Source organism: Amphibalanus amphitrite, unplaced genomic scaffold, assembly GCF_019059575.1.
Source record: "Amphibalanus amphitrite isolate SeventyFive unplaced genomic scaffold, NRLGWU_Aamphi_draft 000105F_arrow, whole genome shotgun sequence".
In the NCBI taxonomy this organism is placed as follows: Eukaryota; Metazoa; Arthropoda; class Thecostraca; order Balanomorpha; family Balanidae; genus Amphibalanus; species Amphibalanus amphitrite.
Window position 1 is genome coordinate 217,309 of NW_024881600.1, and position 16,397 is coordinate 233,705.

At 45.4% G+C, this 16,397-nt stretch overlaps 1 protein-coding gene across 1 annotated transcript; it reads right to left on the bottom strand.

The window, feature by feature from the left end:
* Positions 1 to 7,272: 7,272 nt before the first annotated feature.
* LOC122380737 (sulfotransferase family cytosolic 1B member 1-like) lies at positions 7,273 to 7,707 on the bottom strand. Its single transcript, XM_043364149.1, has one exon. The coding sequence runs from the start codon at positions 7,705 to 7,707 to the stop codon at positions 7,273 to 7,275; it is 435 nt and encodes a 144-aa protein (XP_043220084.1).
* Between the last annotated feature and the right edge of the window lie 8,690 nt (positions 7,708 to 16,397).

Here is a 16,397-nt window from a genome sequence, read left to right on the forward strand (position 1 = left end):
CCGGTCCGAGTGACCCCGGCGCGGCCACTCGGCGGCCATCGACTGCCGCCGCCGCGCCGCAGCGGCCCGTCGACACGCCATCCCATTTCGCGCGGCTCCTCTTCGCCTCGTAAATCGGCCATCGCGGCCGCCGAGACGGGCCCGAGTGCAGCGGCGATGGTCGCCGGCGGCGGCACCGACGGCGGGTCGTCAGCGGGGTCGTCAGCGGGCCCGTCAGCGAGCAGTGCAGGCCGGCTCGTCAGCGGCCGCCCCCGGGGGCTCGCGCCGCTCCGCCGAGAGTGCCCACTGGCTCCGCCGGCAGCCGGTGCTGCTGATGGCGACTGCACTGAAAACAATTTCACCCAAAACTGGCGAGTAAACCGGTGTCTCGCGGGTACCCCTATCCGCAACCATTTTTAACCACCCTGCCAGGAGTCAATTTAGGACATAACACTTTCGCAATTCACTCTGGAGAGTAGTTACCCTCCACGACTATTCGCGCACCAGTGGCTCGCGACCCCTCCATCGAAAGGTATTCATCGACGCCTACCTGGCAGCAGCGCCCCACAAACCCCTGCCTAGGAGATGGGGTTACCCTCCACGCCTACCCGTCGCCGACCAAGTCACGAGGGCCAAAAAAACTCCCACGCTTGACCATATTTGCGGGAAAATATCTATATTATAGCAATCTCACACCTAGAAAACATCGGTGAGAAAGTTTCACATCGGTGGGAAAGGTCAAATCGAATTCCCATAGAAATTTCGTCATAACTCAGTCACCGGCAGTCATCCAGACCGCCCGAAATCAGAAAGATGTGTCGCCGCTGCTTTCGTGACCTATATAAGAATCAAAATGGTCTCACTTGGTAGTTTCGGAAGAAAAAGCGTTGCCAATCGTCCCGTGATGAATATTGCAGAGGTTTTAAAGATGCACCCTAACAATTGTACTTTCGCCCCCACTTGCAAACCGCCAAACAATGTGCCAACATATCATTGGTTCAAAAAAAAAGTTAAAAAATTGTTGTAATTCAAAACTGTATGAGACAACGCCATCTAGTTGTAACAGTAGATCCAACTCCTTCAGGGCAGGTTATGTAAAGGTTCGCCATCCACGGGTACGCGTTTACGATACCTCGAGTAGTTCCAACTCTTTCAGTGAGGGCTATGCCAATGACTCGACACCCGCGGGGACAATATCCGGTGCTGGGTAGCTACCTAACTGCAAAATGTGGGTACAGTGCATATTTACGAGTAATAAGGCAGGCAAGTCTGCTTACCCTCTAGCTAGAATCTGGACATGGCGAGTTAATACACATATACCACCCGCAGAGCAACGCTTAATTCGCCAGCTTCGGATGAAATTGTTTTCAGTGTGGTGGTGACTAGTAATGGCTGGTGATGAGCAACGGTAGTGGCTGGTGGTGGTGACTGGTGACGCTCACATATGCGTTAAGGGTGCTGGCGCCTGGCGGATGCGTTTGGTTAGGTACGTGGTTTGATGGGCAATGAGTGACTGCTTCCTGTAATAATCAGAAATGAAGTGGGCAAAATGGATGAAGATTGTAAATGACCTCACGCTGATCCAGTTTTAAGCCCTTCCGATTGAAAATAGAAACAAGAGCAGCATTGGTAATAAGTAAGCATAAGCGCAGCTATCAGTTAGGTATACCTACCTACGAGTACAAGAAGACACAAAAATAATAAAACACGTAAGTAGGTATGTGATTATGTGTTTTGTTTTAGTAGCAACATAAATGGATGTTGCCAAGAGCAGCCGCGTGCTTGATGATGTTACCGTGATGGCGTCTGACTCTGGTGGCACCGACAGTTGCTGACAGTTGGTGACAGTCGGTGACAGGTAGGGACTGATGATGACAGGTGATGATTGACAGGTTATGACAGGTGTTAATGTTATGTAACGGTACGATGATATTGTTTGTTTGTCTGTTTGACCGTGTGTTTAAAGGTTTGATGGCGCGACGACAGCTGGGTCATTTTACGCCCACACTTACGCTAAAACAACAGGAATCAGGATGCCAATGGCTGGTGATGATTCGTGACAGGTAGAGACGGATCGCACTAACGTTCACGAGCAGTGGCCGGCGTTAGCTAATGATGACCGGTCGCTGTAGTGTCTGGTAATATCCCGAGTGTTGGCTGGAGGCAGCGGGATGCTGATGGCCGGGGGCACAGTGTTACGACCCGCACCCGGCCGCCGCTGACCGCAGCTCTCTGCAGCCCAGATAAAGTGACTCCGTTCCACGAACCCCGTCGCCTCCAGTGGCGGAAGCTGTCAGCGCGGCGCCGAGGGCCTCAGACGCCCAAACGGTCCGCCCGGCCGTGCAGCCCAAATCTGCACATCATTTCTCTAATCCTCGGGAAGTTAGCAGGTAGCCCCGTAATGAGGCTCGTGTTGCCGCCGCGGATATAAAACAGGCCCTGGAGGGCTCCCGCGGCTGGCGGCGCTCAGACTCGAACAGTGCACTGGCCTGTAAATTATCGCTCCGAGTACATGAGCTGCTGATCAGGACGGCCCACTGAAGCTGATCAGTAAATAACTATCAGTGATCATTGCCAAGGTTGAGTTAATTGATTGTTGCTGCTTGGAGACTATCTCGGAACATTTGGGTACCTATGTACATGTACCTACATACGTACCATCTTGTAATGGTTTGTTATTGTGAGATGCGCTTGTCTAAAGCACACTTAGGGGAGAGTGAGGTAAGATGCCCACTGCCCAGGGTGGGAAAGACGCCCCACCCCCACTAACGGGGGTGGGGCGTCCGTACCCACAACAGCCTGCAGGGGGGTCGGATCCGACCCCCCCCCCCTGTTATCTCGAGAACCAATGGTCGTATCGAGCCCCGCGGGGCGGCATTCGAAAGGTCTCTACGAAACCTTCCCAAAACACTCTTAAGATTTTAAGATTGAGGTCAACTTTCGGGTCAAGGTCAGGTCAAAGGTCAAATTCTGGGGTTTTGCATGATTAGGCTTACGGACAGCGGAATCGATAGCTGCTGCTCGTCACTCACCAAAAATGACCTCAAAGACCTAGTGAAGGTACCATGTGCATATAGGGGTCATACTAAGTACGGGTCAAGGTCAGGTCAGGTCACGAATGGTCACGGTTTTCACTTTCTGCTACATGGGCGTGCGACACATGTTTTATGGCTTATTTTTCACGCCGAATCCGATGGTAATGGTTATATGTGACCCCAAGTCACTGTGCTGGTGATGGGTGTACATCGAAAGCACAAAAAATCGTTTGTAGTTATACCATACATAACTACTGGAATCTAGTGGTGCCATTTGTTTTCACATGCGATGTTCAGAAGTGCCTCTAATTCACGAAAATGCTTATGACGTCACCATGCCCTATGCATGTTGGAGCTATTTTTTACAATGTGGGGGTCAAAAATCAAGATAGAAAGTTGAAATTTGGGACATCTAATGTTCTAATAGAGCTCTATAACATATATTCCGTTTTTTGGAAATTCTCAAAATTTTGGATTTAATTACCTGTTTTCCAAAAAACATAGCTTTTTGAATTTTTAGGGGTGAAAAACGCATTTTATGGAAAATCCGAGATACCCATTTTAACACGCGCAGTGGAAGGGTTGCGAGTACTACGCCCAGTGGAAGGGGGGGGCGGATGTCGCCCCCCCCCCCTAAGATCTCAGCTCCCACTGGAGCTAGAAAGACGAAATTTGGAGGGTAGGTGGGGGCCATGGGGAACTCTGTTGTGTGTGAATTTCATGACCCTAGGTCAATATCTTCAAGGTCAAATGAGGTCAAATGTGGTCAAATCTGCCATATTAGCGACTTTTTTGCGTTTACACGCCGATAACTCAAAAAGTTACCGGCCGATTTTTTTTAAATGTTTCATTATACGAAAGAGCAAACATTTGTGAGTATGTATGGTGAATTTTCTAGATAATCCAACAATAAATATGGCAGTTAGAAGCCTGCTAAGGGTAAGATGTCGCCGGCTGAAGTGGCATCGGCCGACGCGGGAAACGCGGCAATCACAATTTTGTGTTTACACACTCATAACTCAAGTTGTTACCGGCTGATTTTCAAAATTCTTTGACCATATGATTGCCTGTACATTTCTCAGTCTTCTCACCGAATTTGACGCGAATCTAATGTAATCAGCGGTAAGGAGCGCGATGTAAAGACGGAACCGTCCCGCCCCGGCACAGTCTACAATTCAGGCGGCGCGTAACGGCTAGCGCCGGCCGCCGCGCCGCCGCGCCGCCGCACTATGGTTGGAAACGGCCTCACGGATGGCCGGGGGTCAACGCGAAAAAATGTTTTGCCCATAACTTGTTAATGCGTAGACCGACTGCGATGAAACTTTGCATAGGTATACCAGTGTCTTTCGTGCATCATACAGTAACTCAGAAATGACGAGGTCACGTCACGTCACGCGTGTGTGACGTCATCATTGCAAGTATGTCATAAGTCGCCTATGTCTTTCGTTATGTTATCGATATCGTGAGGCATTTTGAACATGTTTTGAATACTGCTATTACTGAATGGATATTGTTGTTATGCTTTAGGGCGAGAAATATCAACGTAGTGACGCACAGTGTCTTACTATTGGTCATAAAGGGTCACAAATTTGGAGAAAGAGTATTTATGATTTTTTTTTTAGATTAGGCAAAAAAGTAAGAAATAAAATGACGATCAAATGACAAAACATGCGTCAGATTAACCCGGCAGTTGCTGGGGTATTTCCCCATCCGCCGTTTGCCGGGGGGGGGGGCGTTCAACGCCCCCAGCCGATAACTCGCGAACAAATAGGCGCAGCGAAACGCACGAGGCGCGGCAAACGAAAGAAGAACGCGACGAGACGATTCACATGAATACTTTAAAGCTGAATTTCGAGGTCACAGGTCGGGTCAAGGTCAGGTCAAACACTTGAAATCGGGCTTTCAGTAGCATGGACTTTAGAACCTCGCAATCGGTGCCTCGCGTTTCGCGTTTCGATTATATCGTCATCAGTTGGTCCTAAATAAATTCAGTCATCAGTTGGTCCTAAACAATCTGTCACAACTGTCACAACTGTCACAACCCTTCATATAAGTGCTAAAAGAGTGTCAGATCAATGTAGGGGTCAGTCAAGCATAGGCCACTGGCCAGGGTCAAAGTCAGGTCAATCAGGTAAGCACATAACCCCGAAAATTAAAACTGGTACCTATCCGCAGCCCATGCATGACACATGTTTTATGGGTACTTTTGGGCGTAGAACACGATGGTGACATTCATTTTATCATACGAGTACGTGGCTGGTTGAAAAAAGATCAATTTCAGAAATGCATGCGTCATGGTCGTGAAGTAGTCACGAGAAATTGCCAACATTCAGTTCAAGATTTTGGAAACTGTAGAACGATGATCAAAAACCATAGATAGCCATTTGATTTGCCATGGTATTGGCAGTGTAATGGAGTTTACAGCATGTCTGTATGTCTGTTCTGTCAGTGGATATCCATATCCATACTCCAGGATATCCATACACGTTTGCACGATATTCATACTCCAGGTGCAGGGGCGAGCAGTTACTTCTTACGAGGGGTGCGGAGTCGAAGTCAGAGTCGGAGTCGGAGTCGGAGTCGGAGTCAGAGTCGCCCAGAGTCGTGGCAACGAGCCAGGAGTCGGAGTCGGAGTCGGGGTCGGTCAGGAGCCCGCAGTGGAAGTCGGAGTCGGTCCGAATCGGAACAGCTCCATCGCGACTCCGAAACACTGGCAGGGGTCCGGAGTCGGAGACAGAGTCGGCCGGAGTCATGGCAACGAGTCAGGAGTCGGAGTCGTAGTCGGAGTCGGATTTGGCGCCACCACGACTCCGCAACCCTGCTTCTTACCATCATTTATAAGGATAAGCGATTGCAAGACTGACGAGCCGACCTGGTGCTAACGAAGCGACGGGTAGGTACGCCTCGGGAGATGACGCTTCACGGACGATTTTGCGCACAAGTGCGCAGTCTGCTTTTACGTTCCCCTTACGCAGAATTGAACAGCGATTTATTCTGCCAAAAAGCTCAATGGAGGTCGATGGAGAACTTTTTGTATGTCCAATGAAACATAAACGCAATTTTGCAAATATTGCTGTGGTGACACTGCAAACAGAATGCAATGCCGTTCCTGATTTTGAACACGCATGGGAAAAAGAGTCACTCCACTCGATAGCCAACATAACAAGGATTATTTTGATATATAATAATCCAGTTTTACAACGTCATGGAGGTACTCCACATGCTATCACCAGCGCGGTTGTTTAAACCTTTGACGGCGCACCAAAAAAGTCACTGTCAGAAACTCCCGATTCCACGTACAATAATGGAGACTAAATGCGCAACTAAATAATTTTTTCTGCCCAATTCAAAACATTTCATCAATTTCCAACAGAATGACACCCCAAATATACAAATATTCCGAAATTGCCCACGGCCATCCGTGAGGCCGTTTCCAACCATAGTGCGCCGCGGCGGCAGGATGTTTGACTTTACACCGCTATTACTAGAAAAGTTGTGAACCGATTTTCTTACTTCTTGCACGAGAAGATCCGCAATTCAATTCTGGACAGGTAGCCGAAATTTCACTTTGATATTATGCTTTCGGCGCGAGTTATTGACGAAAAACAAGAGGGGTGGGCGAAATCCGCCCCCCCCTTCCACTGCGCGTGCTGAAGAACTCGTTGAGCTGCGTCTATTTTTGTTCTCAATTTGCAATTTGCTTCAAGCCTTGATTTTTGGCGATTTTTTAAACATTTACCACTTTTTGACTGAAAACGCCATGTAGTTACATAACTTTAATCGATATATCTAAAAAAATGCAAAAATTTTCTTAAAATTACACAGGAGACGTCAAATTGATATGGGAGAAGGTATGCCAAGTTTCAAGTTGATAGCGTAAGCGGTTCATGAGTTATTCAAGGAAACGGAGGGGGGGGTCGGATCCGCGACCCCCAGGCGGTCGCGGGTTAAAGTGGATTCTTCATAACCAGGCAGCGGAATGTGACGCATTGATTTATAAGAACCTTTTCTTGTAGTGCATCCACTCACAATCAAAATAATAATCGATTCGATGAAATATTTCGCTTTTATTAAGACAGAACTCCGAGTTACGTGAATATAACCAATAAACATTGAACTAAATATTTCGCAGCTTCTCCAACCTAAAAATAGGCGACAGTTTCTGCCTCAAGAGTATACTCGTATACCTAACTATAATATATATGCTTCAGTTAAATGAATTCTGCGCACAGATTGTCTTTCCTAGCATGCAGAGTTGCTACTCCAGTGAAGCGACCTCTTCGTTCCTCCACTTCAAGAAGGCTTCACTCTCCTCCTCGGTGAAGTAGTTTCTCCAGTCGCCCACCATCCCCTTTCTCATGAAGGTGCCTTCCTCGGTGCCGGACACCATGCCGCTGTCCTCCCACTGGCGGAAGTTGGTGTCCGGATTCGCCTTCATCACTTCGAAGCTGGTGTTCTTCACGATATCGTCGACGTCGGCGTCGCTCAGGGAGACTCCCAGGAAGTCTGCCACCTTACGGACGACCGAGCCGCGATCCTGGTGCATCTGCTCGTACGTGAGACAGAGCACAGTGTCCGAGTGCTCCAAGTAGCCCTTCACGTGCTCACGGTATGGGCAGAACATAAGAGCGTCCCGCATGAAACTGTCACGAAAGTCTGCGAAGGTGCCACGGTACTTGTGAACATTGATCATTCTCGAGAAATGGTAGAAGGAAACGCAAACATCTCTCACATCACGATGCACGTAGAGCACTTTGGCTTCACTCGTCTTAACGCTTTCTGGTAGCATATGATAGTGCAGATGCGTCTTGATGAATCGTTGGTCCGTCATGTCAGCCCAAGATGCCATTTCCATGAGTTTTTCCTGAGATTGCATTTCTAGCAGAGGGAATCGGTACTCCAAGCAAGTCTTTGGTCCTTTCTCGCCAGCCATTGACTGGTGGTGGGTGACACGCCACACGATTTCCTGCAGCCAAGTGGTGCCCGACTTGGGAAAGCTGGCCACGATGATATCGGAGCTTCTGCCTCGAAACTGCTCCAACTGTTGCATAACACCCCATTGGAGATGAGTGCTGCTCATTGTGGCTCCACGGTACTTGAACGTGCAATAGCCGGGAAATTTGTAGTTGGGATCGCTCGGCAGTGAGTGTCATTCCTCCGGAATGGTGATCTCTGCTGGTGGTATTGCTGGCTCAGTGGACATACTCTTAGTTCCGCGGCGCTGTTTATCTTCCAACGAGTGTCAGCCTTTGCTGTGTCACGCTTAGCAGTATTCAAGTCACCCGCACTATGCAGTGTCACTCTTCGTACTTCTGCCACTGTATGATATGGATGCGCGATGCTATGTTTGTCCCTCGGCACGCTTCACTCCGCTCTGCACCACACGGAGGTGAATCCAGAACTGAGTGGCGCCTGTCCAACGCCTCGCCTTGAGACCAGACAGCACATATGCGCTGCTGTTTATGAGACTCCTGTTCTGTCGTATGAGCGAGGTCTGTGCTATACCAAGAAAAGAGGAACTGGACAGTTGCTGGAAGTCATCATACTTTTTTAACTTTTCAACGTTCTGTTTGCGTGAGTAGATGGATGCGTTATTCGTCTTTCCCACACCAGCAATGACCTGTTTTGTTTTGTTTTTTATATGACACAATTATAGCGCACAGGCAGTTTGGGAACAATAATTAAGTTAATTGATTGAGTGGGGCTGCGACACTAGCTTGTGTAAATAGGCATTACGTTACAGTAAAATTATATTATATTATGTATCTACATAATTTGGTCTAGCATTACATGTTTTGTTTTCCGGAACGGAAAAGGGTTGGAGTTAAAGGGACTCTCCCACCTTCAAAAAAGTTAATGAATTGGCATTAAAGTGATGTAGCTCAGTTCAGAAGGACCAAAAACGAATATCTACCAAATTTCACCGAAAAATATTCACCGGTTTTCAAGATATTAGACTTTTACTTCTGTTTACTTTTTGGGATCCCCGCTGTTCCTAGCGAATTCATTTTGGAAGTGCGGCGTTTGCGGCAGATGTTGCTCGCAAATAGCATATACCACCACTGCTTTACAAAGATGTTAGTATAAGGTTTTGAAATCGTTAGATCACCGCTGACGTCACAAATTCTAAGGGGGCATTCCAATGCATTAGCCCCTTACCTAGAATCCGAAAACTGCAAGTTTGAAATTCCATATCTCCGAATTAAAGCATTTTTCGATGTTTTGAGTGCCCAAACCGGTATTTGCAGGCCATGGCCACTAATTTGGCTATCTCGACTCAAAACTAATGTTAAGGTGGGATGGTCACTTTAAAAATGAGCTGCATGCATAGGTATACTTAATAAAAGGCTGTAGACTGATATATCTGAAAATGGCAAATATTTCATTTAATATTTGTTTCTATTTTAGCTTTCACATATTACCAAAGTTAGTGATTTGCCCGTCTCCAGTCCACCATTCAAATGTAATTATCAGTAGGTACAGTCACCAGCACTTGCTAGTTCACAGTCATAATAAAAACAAGACCACGCAGAATACCACCATAAATCAATATCCAGGACCAACAGAATATCATGCAAAACAAAAAGGGCAAGCAAGAGTCAAGAATCGTGTCGTTGCCGTGAAACGCATCTCAACCAATGGAATACTGTTTTTCCGGCAACAGCATTAGGACATTCCTTTGAACGGTAGAGTTTTAAATGCGCTGAACTTAAAGTTAACTTAGTGAGTTCACTTTCACTAGCATTTAGCAAATCAAAAGTGGAAGCCAAATTCAAAATCAGCGCCAATAAATATACCACATTTTACTAACTATAGGTATACGTGTAAATGCATCCAAGTTCATCCTAGCTCATCTGAAATAATTGTTCAGTCTTGTCTTTCTAACAGAATTTTAATAAATAGACATGGTTTGATGCATTGCAATTGTGTTGTTGCCTTCATCGCTCCTGTTCTATAAATATCTTTTCACCAAAAGTGAAGCCTGAATTGTTGAATACCTATCAACCTAGCATTAACCCGGCACCGCCTGGGCTATTTCCGTACCCACATCAGCCTGGGGGGGGGGTCGGATCCGACCCCCCCCCCTGTTATCTCGAGAACCAATGGTCGTATCGAGCCCCGCGAGGCGGCGTTCGAAAGGTCTCTACGAGACCTTCCCAAAGCACTCTTAAGATTTTAAGATTGAGGTCAACTTTCGGGTCAAGGTCAGGTCAAAGGTCAAATTCAGGGGTTTTGCATGATTAGGCTTACGGACAGCGGAATCGATAGCTGCTGCTCGAAACTCACCACAAATGACCTCAAAGACCTAGTGAAGGTACCATGTGCGTATAAGGGTCATACTAAGTACGGGTCAAGGTCAGGTCAGGTCACGAAAGGTCACGGTTTTCACTTTCTGCTACATGGGCGTGCGACACATGTTTTATGGCTTATTTTTCACGCCAAATCCGATGGTAATGTTTATATGTGACCCCAAGTCACTGTGCTGGTGATAAGTGTGCATTGAAAGCATAAAAAATCGTTTGTTCCATACATAACTAAACGAGGGCTAAGAAAAAAAGTCAATTTTTCAATTTTTTATTTTTGACATAAAAATGCACTTTTCTAGACGAGCTTTGTCCCAGGAATCTAGTGGTGCCATTTGTTTTCACATGCGATGTTCAGAAGTGCCTCTAATTCGCGAAAATGCTTATGACGTCACCATGCCCTATGCATGTTGGAGCTATTTTTTACAATTTGGGGGTCAAAATTCAAGATAGAAAGTTGAAATTTGGGACATCTAATGTTCTAATAGAGCTCTATAACATATATTCCGGTTTTTTTCGAAATTCTCAAAATTTTGGATTTTATAAGCTGTTTTCCAAAAAATATAGTTTTTTGAATTTTTAGGGGTGAAAAACGCATTTTATGGAAAATCCGAGATAGCCATTTTAAAGAACTCGTTGAGCTGCGTCTTTTCATGTCCTTAATTTGCAATTTGCTTAAAACCTCGATTTTTGGCGATTTCTTAAACATTTACCATTTTTGACTGAAAACGCCATGTAGTTACATCACTAAAATCGATATATCTCAAAAAAATTTGAAAATTTTTTCTTAAAAATTGCACAGGAGACGTCAAATTGATGGGGGAGAAGGTATGCGAAGTTTCAAGTTGATAGCGCAAGCGGTTCATGAGTTATTCAAGAAAAACGGAGGGGGGGTCGGATCCGACCCCCCCCCCCAGGCGGTCGCGGGTTAATGGCCACCCTCTAAGCTTCCGAGGAAGAACGATCGGTACCTAAGCTCGTTTTTTCAGCTTTTAGGGGCCAGTCTGGGGTTGGTCGTATGAATGGCCAGTAGCGGCAATGTTTGGAAATTATTGTTACTAAGTCGCTTCTATTAGTATTTTGGACGACACTTTAATTGGATTCTTCATAATAAGATAATAATATAGGAGCGGAATATGACGTAGGTATTGATTTATAAAAGTAAAGTGTAGTGCATACACTCATGCAAACAATAAACAATATTCGATTCAATGAAATATTTCGTTTTTATTTAAGACAGAACATCGAGTTACGTGAATAAAACTATTGAACTGTTTGGCAGCTTTTCCAACCTAAAAATAGGTGACCGTTTCTGCCTCGCCGAAAAGTACATAGCTATCATACATATTACATATGCATGTTATGATGTTAGAAAATGACCTTATGCTCATGATACAATGATATGATATTAAAACAAGTCCAAAAAGTATTATGATATATTTCGACTTACGTCGTCTTCAGAATGTACATTTTCGGAATTGTCGACGAGCAAATTCAAATCCTTTCAAAATAGCGTGCAACATTTTTGTGAGACCTCTGGCTAACAAATTACAGTCAGGTCATACCTATGATAAATTTATAATATAATAACTTATAAAAATTTATTATAGGTATGACCTGACTAATTTATGATATAATAAATTCTAAAAATTCATTATAAGTATGACCTGACTGTAATTTGTTAGCCAGAGATCTCACAAAAATACTGCACGCTATTTTAAAAGGATTTGAATTTGCTCGTCGACAATTCCGAAAATGTACATTCGACGCAAGTCGAAATATATCATAATACTTTTTGGACTTATTTTAATATCATTTCATTGTATCATGAGCATAAGGTCATTTTCTAACATCATAATATTAATAATTATGCTCAAACTAGCCATAGCTCACCTCCAACGAATATTACATATGCTTCAGTTAAATGAATTCTGCGCACAGATTGTCTTTCCTAGCATGCAGAGTTGCTACTCCAGTGAAGCGACCTCTTCGTTCCGCCACTTCAAGAAGGCCTCACTCTCCTCCTCGGTGAAGTAGTTTCTCCAGTCGCCCACCATCCCCTTTCTCATGAAGGTGCCTTCCTCGGTGCCGGACACCATGCCGCTGTCCTCCCACTGGCGGAAGTTGGTGTCTGGGTTCGCCTTCATCACTTCGAAGCTGGTGTTCTTCACGATATCGTCCACATCGGCGTCGCTCAGGGAGACGCCCAGAAAGTATGCCACCTTACGGACGACCGAGCCGCGATCCTGGTGCATCTGCTCGTACGTGAGACAGAGCACAGTGTCCGAGTGCTCCAGGTACCCCTTCACGTGCTCACGGTATGGGCAGAAGATGAGAGCGTCCCGCATGAAACTGTCACGAAAGTCCGCGAATGTGCCACGGTACTTATGAACACTGATCATTCTCGAGAAATGGTAGAAGGAAACGCAAGCATCTCTCACGTCACGATGCACGTAGAGCACTTTGGCACCACTCGTCTTCACGCTTTCTGGTAGCATATGATAGTGCAGATGCGTCTTGATGAATCGTTGGTCCGTCATGTCAGCCCAAGATGCCATTTCCATGAGTTTTTCCTGAGATTGCACTTCTAGCATAGGGAATCGATACTCCAGGCAGGTCTTTGCTCCTCTCTCGCCAGCCATTGTATGATGGTGGGTGACACGCCACACGATCTCCTGAAGCCAAGTGGTGCCCGACTTAGGAAAGCTGGCCACAATGATATCTGAGCTTCTGCCTTGAAACTGCTCCAGCTGTTGCACAACACCCCATTGCAGATGAATGCTGGTCATTGTGGCTCCACGGTACCTGAACGTACGATAGCCGGGAACTTTGTAGTTGGGATCGATCGGCAGTGGCTGCCATTCCTCCGGAATGGTGATCTCTTCTGATGATGTTTTTAGCTCAGTGGACATACTCGTAGTTCCACGGCGCTGTTTACTTCAAACGAGTTTCAGCCTTTGCTGACGTTTAGTTATTCAAGTCACTAAAACTACGCAGTGTCACTCTTCGTTCTTCTGTCACTGCTATGATACAGACGCGTGACGTCCTGCTTGTATAGGTTATACCTATCTCAGCACTCTTCACCCTGAACTGCGCCACACGGAGGCGAATCCAAAACTGAGTGGCGCCGGTCCAACCCCTCCCCAATCCCCATGGCACCAGACAGCCCGCGGCGCTGTGTTTATGTGACTCTGTTCTGTCGTACATGAGCGAGGTCTGTGCTATGCCGAGAAAAAGGAACTGGACGGTCGCTGGAAGCCATCATACTTTTTAGCTTTTGAACGCACTGGCGAATCCAGAGGGGCATTTGGGGGCAAATGCCCCCCCCCCGCAGCGCCCGAAATCGACGATTTTTTTTAGAATAAAACGAAAACTAAATAACTTTTATCTGGAGGTTTGTTTTAAACTGCGCAGCAGTGCGTAAGGATTGTTCGTCTGTCCCATCCCAGCAATGACGTACTCCGTTTTTTTTTTTAACACGGAATAATTTAAGTGCACAAGCAGATTCCAAACAACCTAATTAAGTTAACCTTCGCCCCAGGAGGGGGGGGGGGGCATATGTTACCACCCGGTCGCGCTTTTTTGCGTGTGAATAAAAAACCACGGCGCGTAGCGCCGCGCCGCTTCGAGCATCTATTTGTACATCAATTTTGGACAATGTGTAAAATTTTTTACCCCAGGTCATGTCAGGTCAGGTCACCAGGTCAAGTTAACTGACCAAGCCTAAAAAAGTTTGCAATCATGTCCAGCCTGCAGTGGTTGTCAGAAAGGTTTTAAACTTGGTGGATTGCATGATGTTATGGGCGCCTTCAATTTATTTATCTCGGATTTTCTATATCCGTGACCTAAGGTCAGGTCATTGGCGTGACCTTACCATTATAAGGCAATGGAGAAAAACGAAAATGCCTCTAGATCCGTGTGCACGCATAGGAACAGTCAAAATATTTCAGAATCACAATAATTTGGACCACCCGTGACGACCAAGGTGTGTTTTTTGCTGATAGCCTCTAGAAAGGTCATCCGGGGTCATTTGAGGCTACAAACAGATTTTTGTCAATAACTCTCGATTGGAAAGAGATACGACGCTGGAGATGGCCTCATTGTGTTTGTCTTGTTGAGACGCACCGAATGATATGCAACATGACCTTTTCCGGTCAGGTCATGACCTTGACCTGAGGTCAAATTTTCAAGTTGACCTTTTTAGGTCAAATCATAGTTCATTCGACGCGTCTCGGCGAGAGGAACACGATTCTGGCAATAGAAATGTCGCGGCTTTTTATAGTCAAAAGCTATTGTCGAAAAATACTTTTCATAAAAACAGCTATTTTTGGAGTTTTTGCACTCTGGTGGCTAAACCGTTGACCTGAGGTCAAGTTTGATGATGACCTTATCAAAAGAAGAGTTCAAAAGCTATCGATTACTTTTCTATGCGTTTTCTATTTTATAGTAGTTCCTGAGATAAATGCATGTACTCTTAAAAATGTAATGACATTTGGTAAATTTTGACCTTTGATTACCCCCAGTGACCCCAATATTGCTCTAAGATGAATAATTTCCGAAATACTTTTAAACGTACGCATTGAGAGACAATTGCCCAAGCGGCTGCTGAGATATGGGCCTCTCAAAATCACTACTTTTGCAAAACAGCTTGAACACCCTTGACTTTTCACGTGGCACGTGCCATGACGGTCACTGAGGTGTATCAAAAGTAGTCAATTACGGGGTAGAAGGGATGGGGCTACCCAGCAAAAAAGATCGCAGGCCTATCGGTCCAGCGGTTGCTGAGACAAAAGCCTCTCAAAAGCGTTACAGGCCGGGCCGGGCCGGGCTCACACTGAGATTTTTCCGTTATATTGAAAAGACTCGCTTCGCTCGCTGCGCTCGCTCGTCCGTAATAAGTAACTAAGCACGTTTTAGACACCGCACGACAAAACAAATAGGGCACTCGTGATTCTTGTTCAAACTGTATCTGAATGACACCGTGTGTCATGACATTTTTAAACGTTCTCAAAATATACCGGGTGGCCCAGAAAAAAAAAACGTTCCCAACTTTAAATCAATATTTCTCAGAAAGTGATAAAGATACAACATTGAAACTTCGAAGAGTCAATGCGGCACACATTTTCAGTAAATGGTGTGATTTTCATGGTGTTCGGTAAATTACTTTTTAAACGGTTGGTGTTTCAAGCATGCCATGTAAAAATTACTTTTTTGCTCCGATGTTTACTCAAAAATGTGAGTGAACAGGTCACTTTTACCCCTCGGCACCACGGCCTAGAGCCATGGCTGCTACTGGCAGCTAGTCTCATTGATGGTTCGGGTCTCAGGATGACACATTCCATCAGGCAACCACGATGGCTCTGTGCCAGTGGCATCGGAAGAAGTTTCCAGTTTTCTAACCATCTTGTGGCTCAAATGCTTTCCTGGCTGACATTCCTGGGAAAAGGTAGCTTTTCAACCAGTTTTCTTTTTTTGTCATCTGCTGGCAATGTTGTTTTTCATTAAATGTTATGTGGTCTTCTGGCACAGGAACTAGTTTGTTTTAGTTTGTTTTCCTTATCCGGTCGATTTACTGTTTGATCTACTGAAAGGAGGGTAATCAGCAGTAATCCATGCACCGTGCCACGAATCATGATTTGGTGTTAAAACGAATGGCATCCATGAGCACCATTTTGGCTCAGTATTTGAATATTTGGCACATAAGTGAGACACAAATATTTAAAATAAGAACATAGGTGTTGGTTTCATTCACATGCTCTATTTTTCTATTCTTTTTTATAACATGGGGCCGGGGGCGTCTAACCCAATCATCACTATCGTTTGACATCGGCAAAAAAAGCAAAAACGTCTTGCTTAATTCAACTCAAGATTGCCAGCTTGAAAATGATGGTATAGTGTTATAATTTAGCATACCAATGCTCAAAGAAAAGACGCAAACTTGCTGAAAATTTTGTCTCGTTATTTGCACTCGAATTTGATATATAGGGCTCCAAAGTTCGGAACGTTTTTTTTTTTCTGGGCCACCCGGTATGTCCAAAGTGGACCATGTATCGTATGTCACATTACCATTATATAATTT